Source organism: Bos indicus, chromosome 14 (genome assembly GCF_029378745.1).
Source record: "Bos indicus isolate NIAB-ARS_2022 breed Sahiwal x Tharparkar chromosome 14, NIAB-ARS_B.indTharparkar_mat_pri_1.0, whole genome shotgun sequence".
In the NCBI taxonomy this organism is placed as follows: Eukaryota; Metazoa; Chordata; class Mammalia; order Artiodactyla; family Bovidae; genus Bos; species Bos indicus.
In genome coordinates this window covers 28,171,710-28,185,334 of record NC_091773.1, presented here as the reverse complement: position 1 = coordinate 28,185,334, position 13,625 = coordinate 28,171,710, and the positions used below count along the sequence as shown (strand labels likewise).

Genomic DNA, 13,625 nt, shown 5'->3' with positions numbered 1-13,625 from the left:
AACAATCTTATGGACTCTGTGGGAGAGGGAGAGGGTGGGAAGATTTGGGAGAATGGTATTGAAACATGTAAAATATCATGTAAGAAACGAGTTGCCAGTCCAGGTTCGATGCACGATACTGGATGCTTGGGGCTAGTGCACTGGGACGACCCAGAGGGATGGTATGGGGAGGGAGGAGGGAGGAGGGTTCAGGATGGGGAACACATGTATACCTGTGGCGGATTCATTTTGATATTTGGCAAAACTAATACAATTATGTAAAGTTTAAAAATAAATAAAATTAGAAAAAAAAAACAAAAAAAAAAAAACAAAAAGATTTTTAAAAATAAATAAATAAATAAAAGGCAAAGGAAATTTGTTTGTACTCCAAAAAAAAAAAAAAAATTTTGTCTTCTAAAGGAAGACAGTAAATGTTTTTGAATTAACTTTTGTTTTAATGAAAACTGCCTTTTTTCAACTCAATAATTATTCGTACCTAAGGCTAAAGAGGAAACCTCTGTAAACATCTGAATGACATTAAATTACGCTAAGTAAGCATCACTAAAATTAACTTCCTTGTTTCTAATTTCTCCATAAGCCTATAGTCACAATGTTTGCCTTGATTAATTATTAAACATATCTCAGATTTTCTAAATTAATGGTTTTGTGCTAGATATGATTTCTCATCAAGCTTTACATTTCTCTGGTAAAATCATATTTAAGTCTACCAAATGTTATAACTCACTTCTGCATTTAATAATCAATATTTGGCAGATTATTTGAAACTAGTAGAGCAGTAATAATATATGAAGACCTGCAAACATGTCTGGGATAACCATGAGCATTTAGGCCTCCGGAGACTAAATTGTATTGTTTGGAAATCATGTGAATTTGTGTTTGGAAACATAAATGTCTGTGATGACTGATTAACATACAGAATAAAATCCAATCATACACATACCATTAAGGAGAATGCTATAGTATAAGAGGAATACGAATTTTAAATGTTTGCATATTCAAACTATGGGTTTGAATAACTATGTGTACAAGTGACAGATAACATTAGGGGCTTCCCTGGTGGCTCAAAGGTTAAAGCATCTGCCTACAATACGGGAGACCGGGGTTCGATCCCTGGGCCGGGAAGATCCCCTGGAGAAGGAAATGGTAACCCACTCCAGTATTCTTGGCTGGAGAATCCCATGGACAGAGAAGCCTGGTAGGCTACAGTCCACGGGGTCGCAAAGAGTTAGACACAACTGAGCGACTTCATTCACTCACTATAGATTTATGTAAGACCAGACATCTAATAAGGACCCAGATGTTTTCAAAACATGGATATATATATATATATATGTAGACAAGATAGATGATGAATTGCTTAAATTCCACTTAGGGTTTTATCAGTGGGCATGGGAGGTCTTTCTACATTTGAATTGTAAATCTGAAATATTTGCTAAATATTGTACACATATCTATAACAGATAAAACTATTAAAAGTATCTATATGATTGGTATTAGTCAGCCATAAATAGGCTTCCCAGGTGGCGCTAGTGGTAAAGAACCCACCTGCCAATGTAGGAGACATAAGTGACAGGGGTTTGATCTCTAGGTCGGGAAGATCCCTTGGAAGAGGAAATGGAAACTTACTCCAGTGTTCTTGGGAAATCCCATGGACAGAGGAGCCTGGCGGGCTACAGTCCATAGGGTCACAAAGAGTCAGACACAACTTAGCTACTAACACTAATTTTTTTTTTTTCACTTGTACATTTTGATGATTAAATGAGTTCGTATTTGCAAAGCACTCAGAGTAGCTCTAAGCATATACTAACAGTTTGTTAAATAAATGAAATGTTATCTCAGAAATAAGACCCCCACCCCCACCCCCCGGCCAAGGAAACTCACTTTTAATGATATTTGCATTTTGGGAGTGGGCTTCCTAGGTGATGCTAGTGGTAAAGAACCCGCATGCCAATGCAGGAGATATAAGAGATGCAAGTTGAATCCCTGGGTTGGAAAGATCCCCTGGAGGAGGGCATGGCAACCCACTCCAGTATTCTTGCCTGGAGAATCCCATGGACAGAGGAGCCTGGTGGGCTACAGTCCACAGGGTTGCAAAGAGTCAGACATGACTGAAAAGCAACTTAGCATGCATTTTTGGAGGGATACAATTGATAGGAATTGGAACTCATTTCAAAAGCTTACTATTTGACTTGAATTCTTATACTGTGTGAGCATACGTTACTGAATTAGCAATAATATTATTAGCTCCTGTGACTAAGCCATGTATTCTAAGCAGATGGAATAGATACTTGCACAGCCTTTTTTGGTTGTTTGCACTTTCTTTTTTTAATTTAAATTTATTTGTTTTTAATTGGAGGATAATTGCTTTACAATGTTGTGTTGGCTTCTGCCATACATTAACATGAATCAGTCATAGGTATTCGCAAGTCCCTCTATCTTGAGCCTCCCTCCCACCTGTTAGCCCATCCCTCCCCTCTGTCACACAGCATGAGATTTGAGCTCCTTGCTGTATGATGCAGGGAGCTCAAATCCAGTGCTCACACAGCCTTTTGAGAACACAGATTCTGTAGGATACCTTGTGGTCTACTGTTATCATTTACCATTCTCTCTTGACTTTTCATTTATCTTAAGCTGAAGGTGTCTGATATGAAAGACAGAAAATAGTGATGAGTGCTGATGACGGGACTAGATAGACGCAATGCAAAGAACACGGGCATGATGGAAAACCAATTCTCAGGGTGCTCTGATCCCCAGCTCTGATCCTGGTGACAACCTCCAAAGACGTTAAAGAATGAGACTCATCACCTATCAGATATGAAGGAGAATATCTTGACAGTGAGGGTTCCAGACAATATGTATATAAAATCAGCTCCAAAGAGTTGAAGACAAGGTGAGTTTAACGAGATGTAGATAAGGTTGAGTTTTAAAGGTTTAGAGATTAGCATTTGTCTACTATTTATAAAAATTAGCACCTTTAAAATACCTTGTTCAATAGTTAACATAAATATAATATGGATCTATTTAGCCACAAATAAGGAATCCTAAAATTTAAAAAGTGCCTTAGATTACATACTCACTATTACTGACCTGTCGACCTCGGGACTGGGCAGTCCACTAAGACGACGTATCTAGTAATAACTAAGTGTACAGTAATAGCGAAGATGTAAGAGTGCCTCCAAATGATCAGCATCTTCTCTCTGGCTCCAGCATTTTGTCTGTGCATTCATCCATGCCAGTTCTTGATCAATGAATTCTTCTTGTTGTGTTTACTTACTTCAGGCTTTGTAATCTCTTGTCTGTTGGTCATTTATTCATTCATATTCACAAGAACTCATAAATATTTAGTGTCATCGCTCTGCTAGTCTCTGGGACCACGGAAATGAACAGGATTTAAAAGGACACTGTTCTATCCTTCAAGGAACTTTTATTCTGGAAGGTAGACAGACCAAAGACTCAGTTAAACTCTATTAACAGTGTGCTTATATGGCAGGACACCTGTAATGTACATCCTGGGGATGCATGAGCTGGGCAGGTCTAGGAAATGTTCTCAGTGACACATGTACACAGCTATTTACTATAACACCTGTGTGATAGTTACAAAATAGATAATTATGATGCACAGTTGATATTATGTTATACTATATATCATATGTTAGATATATTGTATATATTATATATACCCAAAATCATTATATTTAGATGAGGTCAAACAATACTAGTGTCCATCAATAGGGGGCCATTAAAATAAACAATGAAACAGAGATATGCTGATATGGAAATAGCTCCAAAATATCTAATAAGTAAAAAATTGGAAAGTTTCAGAGAGGTGCATATCATAGGCAGTCTTTTGTGGGGCAAATAAGAACACAGAATCACATTTTGTTATATTTGCATAGACACTTTGGAATCCTATGCATAACCCTAAACAAACAAACAAAACAAAATGGGTTGGGCTGCCCAATGGGGAGCAGAGAGAGGGGATCCAGGCAAGTGGGGACAGGAGGGAAGATTTCACTGCACTTAATTCAAAGAGATTTTTATCTCTTTGAATTAAGTGAATTAATTATCTATTTATCTAATTATCTATCTATTATTGATCTATCTAATTATCTATATAAACCTATCCTGGAACTTTCAGAGGAAAGATGTCTCATCGTGGACTGTGACCAGTGGATGAAGAGTTGGGGGTGGGAAGAAGAAACGTACCATAGGTAGATTATTCAAACACTTCCATCTCAACTTGCCAGAGAGCTGCTGCCCTGAAACCCTCCTCTGCCATCCTAGCTGCCTCTGTTGGCTCCTCCCTTCTGTGAGGAGTTCAGAATCTGTTCAAGTTCAATATCTGTGAACTTCTAGATATTCTGGCACCTCCAGCAATTGTAAGGGTAACCCTTGAAGCAGTAGGGCCCCTGGGACTCTGCCCCATCTCAGAGTCCTTTGCCTGTTTGTCTAGCAGTTACCCAAGCAGCACGGGCTGTTAAATCTTACAACCATCAGCCCTTGTTTTTCCCCAGAAATAAGACTGACATTTTAGCACATGCTAAGTGACTGATACAGGAAGCATTTACATATCATTGGATTTTTAAAAAAAATCCAAGTTCTAATCATTGTAAACATATTCATATGAAATAGATAGAAAATACAAGAAAACCATATGCAATCAACCACAACAATAATACATAGTTATTTTGCTGTGAGACAAAGTCAGGATACCTTTCATTTTAACATAAAAAAAAAAAAATATTGAAATTGTTGTCTGGCAGGTATATTACACAAGAAAAGTCAGAGATCAGCAGCTAATATTTTTACTGCTGGAAGGCTGAATAATATAATGAGGCTTATGTGTGCAGTGGACAGGTCTGAACGTTCAGTAAACTAATATGCCGAGGAATTAATTCATGAATGACAAGTACTTTTAGGTGGCAACATACACTTTATTTAGTGCTTTTCTCTAATGTAGTTTTCTATGTGTCAGTTCAGTTTCTTATCAAATAAATACTTACACCTTGCTGTTCATTTGAATTGGAGTTACTATGGAGAAACGACTTTTTGATTCTACAGCATTCTGCTGCATTATGAAAACTTGGAAATCATGTCATCACTCCACAAAATGGTTTAGCAATTTTCTGTGAATGTTTTTAAAGAAGGGGAATCTGTTCATATATGAATGATTCTAGAAAAATGTTTCAATGTTAAAAAATTCACTAAGAACCTTTAGAATCTAAAATATGATAGAGTACTGTTTCACCTTACAGTAGGTTGAAAACATTTTAAAGAAAATTTGCCTCCATGTTTTTTTTTTTTTAATCCAAAGATTTAAACATATATTTTGCCACAATTCCATAGGTAACTTCCAGGAGAGTAAAGAAAGACCAGAGAATACAGAAAGATTGATAAACATATATTGACAAGTGATGACAAACATACAGAAACCAAGAATAATCAGATTCCCTGTTACATCTTTGAAAGAAAATTCCTTATCATTGAGGTCCAGCCTCTTTCTTTGAATTCAGTGTAGAATTTGCTTTTCATTGAACTAGGACACTAAAAGATCTTTGGAGTTTTATGTTCAAGTCTTTAGTCTTTCTAGAAAATTATGATTCAAACATGCTCTAAAATACTATTTTAGACCTTAACATATGTGGTTTAAAGAACAATAATTAATACATTCTGTAAAGGAGGAAAAGACTAGCACACTAATGGCTCCAAATGAGCCATGGCTCCTAGTATGTTCACCTTTCTAGAGGCCCCTCCCACAATAATGCTGGGCTTGATCACATGATTTGCTATAGCCAATGGGACATTAGTAGGCTTTACTCTCAAGAAGAGGCTAGATAAATGCTTGCATGTTGGGCTTCTTTTATTGGAACCCAGCTCACTGGCTGTAAGAAAGCTTCTCAAGTTTTCTTCGAAAAGACAAGCCATGTGGAGGAGAATGTGGGTCAACAGCCAGCCCCAGACATATGAGTGAGGACATCTAGGATAGTGTAACCCCAGCAAAGCTCCTGGTTGAAAAGTTTACATGAGTGACCCTAGCCAGTATCCTATGAAGCAGAACTGCCCAGATTCCTCACCCACAAAACTCAAAGCAACATAATGATATTGTTTTCTGTAATTATATTTTGGAGTGGTTTGTTAGACAGCAGTAGATAATGGTTACAGTAAGTGTTACAAGGACTCCTAAAGTTCTTTCTGGAAATGATTCCAAATCCATTCTTCATTGACATACACCTCTTACACTTCTATCATCTATTTATTTATTATTGAACCTGAATCTCTTATTCTGACTCTAACCCATTGGAACAGAAGAACTGGAATGGTTGGTTCATGTGAAAAGCACTGTGAGAATGACTATCATATATTGACTCAAAAGAACACCAAATCCTTGTTGGATCTCAAAGAAAAAGACTTCTTGATGATGGTATATACCTTAAATTAATTCCATTCCACAGTGTGATCAAACTGTGGGTGGGGCAGTCTGGTGGAAAGAAAATATCTTTAAGGAATTCCCAGCACATAGGCTTTGTGTGGTCTTTTCAAGCCATTTCCTCTCTATTTCTCTCAATGGAACTGTATCCTCACAACTGATTTTAGGCACTAAAATGTGTAGGACTCTCTGGAGGAATTTGTTTTCTTAAGGAATAATTATTGGAAATATGAGTTTTATTAGATTGAAAAAGACATTGGGCATATTTCCATCCTTCTGTCTCTAGAATGAATGAGAATTAGTAAAAGAATGCATTAGGAATAGTAACTGTAGTAGAAATGTATTAGGAGAAGAACCCATGGTACCGAATGGACAGTCACCATTTCTGGAGGACAGTGATTCTATTCCACTGAATTATGTGGATTGCATCTCAAGTTAGAAACTACAGTAACTAACTGGTTCTAAAAAAATGTCTGGATATCAAGAGGAAAAAGACATAAACTGCCATCAAGCATAACAAACGTTAGCATCATTACTGTTATTTCCATTGTTTAAAGGATGTTCTCTGTGTACTTATCTATGGCATTATCTACCAGGAGAGCATGGATGGAAGGTTTAGATACAAAATGACGTTAAAGAGAGTCCAGATCCGACAGTGACACAGATGTGATACTTACAGAGAGTAGGATTTGGACGGCACTGTGGATGACCTCCAGGTACTGGAAGTCAACGATACAGCCGGTGACAGAGACATACGTGTAATCGTCCGTCATGCCGTGGGCTGACGGGGGCAGTACTCTTCGGACACAGCCGGGCCCGTGTTCCCGCCACCATGACCGATGCACAGAGATGTTGAATGTCATTAGGTCTGTATCCTAGGCGGGCAGGAGACAAGACAGAGAAAGGAGACAAACATATTACATTACATCTTCGGCTTTCACCTTAGGAAGAATTCAGGATGAATGAAATTCCTGAAATGGTTTAAATTCCAGGTAAAGAATGATGAAAGACAAACCTAACATGACTGCATGTATCATACGAACGAAATAGCTTATTTTCATATGGATTATAGTTATTCAGTGGGGAGATGTAATTCTTTGAATGATAACACTATAAGGTTAGCACAACATCGAAAATTCAGAGATGATATATTTGTTTAAAAATTCATATGCCTATTTATTTAGTTTTTTTATTGGACTATTGTTGATTTACGGTGTTGTTTCAGTTTCTGCTGCACACCAAAGTGACTCAGCCACATGTATACATATATCTCTTCCTCCTTGAATTTCCTTCCCATTTAGGTCTCCACAGAGCATTGAGTAGAGTTGCCTGTGCTATACAGTAGGTTCTCATTACTTCTCTATTTTATAAACAACATCCCCGTGGACTGTAGCCCACCAGGCTCCTCCGTCCATGGGATTCTCTAGGCAATAATACTGGAGTGGGTTGCCATTTCCTTCTCCAGGGGATCTTCCTGACCCAGGGATCGAATCCAGGTCTCCCGCATTGCAGGCAGATGCTTTAACCTCTGAGCCACCAGGGAAGCCCTTAAACAACATCAGTAGTGCATATATGTCAATTCCAATCTCCCAATTCATCCCACCCCTCCCTTCAATTATATTGTCCACATTGGAATTTTCTTCTCTGGTTTCTTATTGCTCCATTGCCACTGGTATCACCATCATGGTAACGTGTACTGAGAGAGTTTTTTTGCCTGCGAGACATTGTTCTAAGCACTTTCCATATATTATGCGTTCATGCAGGTATCATCGTCCTAACTTACAGTAGTTGAATAATGGTCCCCCCAAATCACATTTATATCCAACGCCCTGGTATCTGTGAATTCTACCTTATACAGCAAGAATAGGACTTTGTAGCTATGATTGTGGTAAGGATCATGAAATGGGGGGATTATTCTGGATTAACTGATGGGCCCTAAAGACAATCATGTTTCCTTTTAAGAGGGAAGCAAAGGGATGCTAGACACAAGGAAGAACAGAACAAAAGGGTGACCATGGAGGCAACAATTGGAGCGATGTGGCCACAGGAATGCTGACCACCACCAGAAGCTGGGAGAGACAAGAGAAGATTATCCCTAAAACTCCAGGGGGAGCCTGGCCCTGGCAGCATCTTGATTTCAGTCCAGTGAAACTGATTTCAGACTTCTGGCCTCCAGAACTATGAGAATATACACTTCCATTGTTTAAGACACCAGGTTCATGGTAGTTGTTGTATAGCAATCATAAAAAAAAAAAAAAAATTAAAGCAGATGAGAAAAGTTGGTCACAGAAAGGAAAAATAAAGTGCCCAACCTCATTAATAAATCAATCAAAAGAACTTCCTATGTATGGTGGGGTTTCCCTGGTAGCTTAGCTGGTAAAGAATCTACCTGCAATGCAGGAGACTCTGGTTCCATTTCTGGGTTGGGAAGATACCCTGAGAAGGGATAGGCTACCCACTCCAGTATTCTTGGGCTTCTCTGCTGGCTCAGACAGTAAAGAATCCTCCTGCAATGCAGGAGACCTGAGTTCAATCCCTGGGTTAGGAAGATCCCCTGGAGGAGGGCATGACAACCCACCCAGTATTTTTGCCTGGAGAATCTTCAAGGACAGAGGTGCCTGGCGGGCTTCAGTCCACGGGGTCACCAAGAGTCAGGCATGACTGAGTGACACAGCACACAGCACAGCATATAGTGGCAGACCCAGAACTCGATCCCATGCGGTCTGTACTTTCAGCTGTGATGTGGTGCTTTCCCATTCCTCTGTTCCCCTGCCCAACCCTTTACAATTCCTCAGACCCTGAAGGGAGCTAGTTCCTCCCTCTTTAGTTGTTTTCAGAAAATGCCACCACAGCCGAGCAAAAGAACAAAGAAGGCAAGCCTTGACTTTTCCTTATCAAAAGAGACTTCCAGAAACTCCTAACAGAGACACCCGTGCAGATGTTTAAACCTCAAGAGTAGCCTTTTCATATCTGCAAAGTGTCAGCTATGAAGGACTAAGGTTATAATGTTTTTGTCATAAACAATACTTTAAAAAGAACAGATGAGGAACCAGACTCTTGGCTCCCAGATAAAGTAAAGATTACAGCTGCTGATGTGGAGCAGGAAGGAGGGAGGGTGAGGATGGACAGAGGGCAAGGGCGCCTACCTACCACAGTTGGTGGACTGGGACATAGATCTGCTGGGGAACGGAGGATCCAGGAGCCAGGGATTGGGTCCATTCCCAGCCTCCACTCCCAGCGAGCTTGTCATCACTAGTGCCAGGGGGACGTGTTGAATGGGTACCACAGATGGCTCTTGTTCAGCCACTCAGGGGCCACCCACTGATTGTGCACCCACAATGATGCTCTGTACATCCCTGTGCTACTTAGAGAACTGTCCTTACCTGAGTGGCGTAGGACACTCCTAAGGAAGAGACACTGGGTTTGGAACTCTGCAGACTTACAGGACACTGGTGTGAAATGGAAAGTTCTTGAACTTCTAGGTGGCTGGTCCTGAAAACCAGTGTGGGAGCCCCCAGAGCAAGGACAGTGGAGGACCCTGTCACCCGTTGCTCTGCTGTATGTGATACCCACATTGTGAGGTGAGAACATTTCCAGTTCACGCTAGTAGGCAGTTACTCCACAGTTTTAGATTTTCCTCAACTCAATTCAAAGTACCATTATAAGTATGCCTGTGATTAGATCAATAATAAAACATGTTCTTTTTTTTTTTTTGGTGTTGGTTTGCTACAAATATCATTCAGTTACCTTCACAGTTACAGCATTTTATGGATAATAAGACATTTTACATCATACTGTTTTTAGGTGTTGGTTGGCTATATGTATCATTTGCAGTTACCCTCTGGAGGGAAAGTATTATAGAAAAATAATTGCTTTCGCTAGTGAATTCAGTTTCACGCAAGGCAATTTACCTGCAGGCAAACTGCATGCTACCCTCTTTGCTAGCCATCAGATTTAATCTCTTAGAGTTAGTCTTGGTCACTGCAGACGAACTATTATTTTTGATTTTAATAGACTTCATTAGGTTCAGGATAAATTAGTGTTATCTCAAAACTCATAGCAATCTCTACTCTTTAAGCATTCTTACCCTTACCTCTTGCCTTTGCTAATGCAGGACTGACTGTAAGTTCCTTTTAATATGACTTTGACTAAAATTTATTTTACCCAAATAAAAAAAAGTGAATTTATGAACTAACGATACATATTTGTTACACTCATAGAAATGTCTCAGTGTGGTTCTCAATTTGTTGGGACTACAACATATTTATGGGCTTCCCAGGTAGCTCAGCAGTAAAGAAACTGCCTGCAATGTAGGAGACTCAAGTTCAATCCTTGGGTTCATCCTGGAGAAGGAAGTGGCAATCTGCTCCATTATTCATATCTGGAAAATTTCATGTGTAGACGAGCCTGGCAGGTGACAGACCTTGGGGTCGCAAAGAGTCAGACACAATTGAGTGATTGAGCATGCACACACACACACATAATATATTTATAAACTCTACTATTCTTTGCAATGACTGTATAAAATTTGAATGAGAACATCAGTAGCATCAAGTGATATTTAAAATTCAAGCCTCTCACTTAAATTTGGTATAAAATTTTACTACAAGTTTGTGTATGCTTTCTATCTCCTTTAGCAGTTAGATTTCAAACATTAAAAAACACCTTAACACATAATAAACTCAATTTCCTATGAGAGGCATGTCAGAGAAAATGCAACTCAGAAAACTGCAACTTTTAAATAAAGAAAAGTAAACAAAGAAATAAATGCAGAAAATGTATAAGATTGTTCATTTTTTTGACACTTTTGGTTATATCAAAACTGTCAGTTCTGAAATACACAGGTAAGTGCTAAAATAATATTAAAAATAATTATAAATAATTAAATTGAAGAAAGTGGGGAAAACCAGTAGACCATTCAGGTATGACCTAAATCAAATCCCTTATGATTATCAGTGGAAGTGAAAAATAGATTTAAGGGCCTAGATCTGATAGATAGAGTGCCTGATGAACTATGGAATGAGGTTCATGATGCTGTACAGGTGACAGGGATCAAGACCATCCCCATGGAAAAGAAATGCAAAAAAGCAAAATGGCTGTCTGGGGAGGCCTTACAAATAGCTGTGAAAAGAAGAGAAGTGAAAAGCAAAGGAGAAAAGGAAAGATATAAGCATCTGAATGCAGAGCTTCAAAGAATAACAAGGAGAGATAAGAAAGCCTTCCTCAGCAATCAATGCAAAGAAATAGAGGAAAACAATAGAATGGGAAAGACTAGAGATCTCTTCAAGAAAATTAGAGATACCAAGGGAATATTTCATGCAAAGATGGGCTCGATAAAGGACAGAAATGGTATGGACCTAACAGAAGCAGAAGATATTAAGAAGAGGTGGCAAGAATACACAGAAGAACTGTACAAAAAAGATCTTCATGACCCAGATAATCACGATGAAGTGATCACTGACCTAGAGCCAGACATCCTGGAATGTGAAGTCAAGTGGGCCTTAGAAAGCATCACTACGAACAAAGCTAGTGGAGGTGATGAAATTCCAGTTGAGCTATTTCAAATCCTGAGAGATGATGCTGTGAAAGTGCTGCACTCAATATGCCAGCAAATTTGGAAAACTCAGCAGTGCCCACAGGACTGGAAAAGATCAGATTTCATTCCAATCCCAAAGAAAGGCAATGCCAAAGAATGCTCAAACTACCACACAATTGCACTCATCTCACATGCTAGTAAAGTAATGCTCAAAATTCTCCAAGCCAGGCTTCAGCAATATGTGAACTGTGAACTTCCTGATGTTCAAGCTGGTTTTAGAAAAGGCAGAGGAACCAGAGATCAAATTGCCAACATCTGCTGGATCATCGAAAAAGCAAGAGAGTTCCAGAAAAACATCTATTTCGGCTTTATTGACTATGCCAAAGCCTTTGACTGTGCGGATCACAATAAACTGTGGACAATTCTGAAAGAGATGGGAATACCAGACCACCTGACCTGCCTCTTGAGAAATCTGTATGCAGGTCAGGAAGCAACAGTTAGAACTGGACATGGAACGACAGACTGGTTCCAAATAGGAAAAGGAATACGTCAAGGCTGTATATTGTCACCCTGCTTATTTAACTTCTATGCAGAGTACATCATGAGAAACTCTGGGCTGGAAGAAGCACAAGCTGGAATCAAGATTGCCAGGAGAAATATCAATAACCTCAGATATGCAGATGACACCACCCTTATGGCAGAAAGTGAAGAGGAACTCAAAAGCCTCTTGATGAAAGTGAAAGTGGAGAGTGAAGAAGTTGGCTTAAAGCTCAACATTCAGAAAAGGAAGATCATGGCACCTGGTCGCATCACTTCATGGGAAATAGATGGAGAAACAGTGGAAACAGTGTCAGACTTTATTTTTTTGGGCTCCAAAATCACTGCAGATGGTGACTGCAGCCATGAAATTAAATACGCTTACTCCTTGGAAGGAAAGTTATGTCCAACCTAGATAGCATATTCAAAAGCAGAGACATTACTTTGCCAACAAAGGTCCGTCTAGTCAAGGCTATGGTTTTTCCTGTGGTCATGTATGGATGTGAGAGTTGGACTATGAAGAAGGCTGAGCACCGAAGAATTGATGCTTTTGAACTGTGGTGTTGGAGAAGACTCTTGAGAGTCCCTTGGACTGCAAGGAGACCCAACCCATCCATTCTGAAGGAGACCAGTCCTGGGATTTCTTTGGAAGGAAAGATGCTAAAGCTGAAACTCCAGTACTTTGGCTACCTCATGCGAAGAGTTGACTCATTGGAAAAGACTCTGATGCTGGGAGGGATTGGGTGCAGAAGGAGAAGGGGATGACAGAGGATGAGATGGCTGGATGGCATCACTGACTCGATGGACGTGAGTCTGAGTGAACTCCGGGAGTTGGTGATGGACAGGGAGGCCTGGCGTGCTGCCTGGCATGCTGTGATTCATGGGGTCGCAAAGAGTCGGACATGACTGAGTGACTGAACTGACAAATAATTCACGTTATTAATTGTTATTTCTTGGAAATAACATTCTTGCTTAAATGCTATTTCTTGGAGTCAGAATATTATCTGAGAATTTAAGCACACCATGGTTAAGAAAATTGACATAGATAATGGTATTTGGATTTATGTGAGTATATATGATTACCAAGGGACAGTGTGTAAAACAAGGAGAAAGAAAGCAAGGAGA

General features: G+C 39.4%; 1 protein-coding gene across 2 annotated transcripts in view; it reads right to left on the bottom strand.

Moving 5' to 3' along the window:
• Window positions 1–13,625, bottom strand: part of NKAIN3 (sodium/potassium transporting ATPase interacting 3) — a 556,541-nt gene that overhangs the window by 155,867 nt on the left and 387,049 nt on the right. For both annotated transcript variants that reach the window (XM_070802589.1, XM_070802588.1), the window contains exon 4: window positions 7,105–7,302. In XM_070802589.1, coding sequence (XP_070658690.1) covers window positions 7,105–7,302 — 198 coding nt within the window. The remainder of the gene's footprint in view (window positions 1–7,104; window positions 7,303–13,625) is intronic.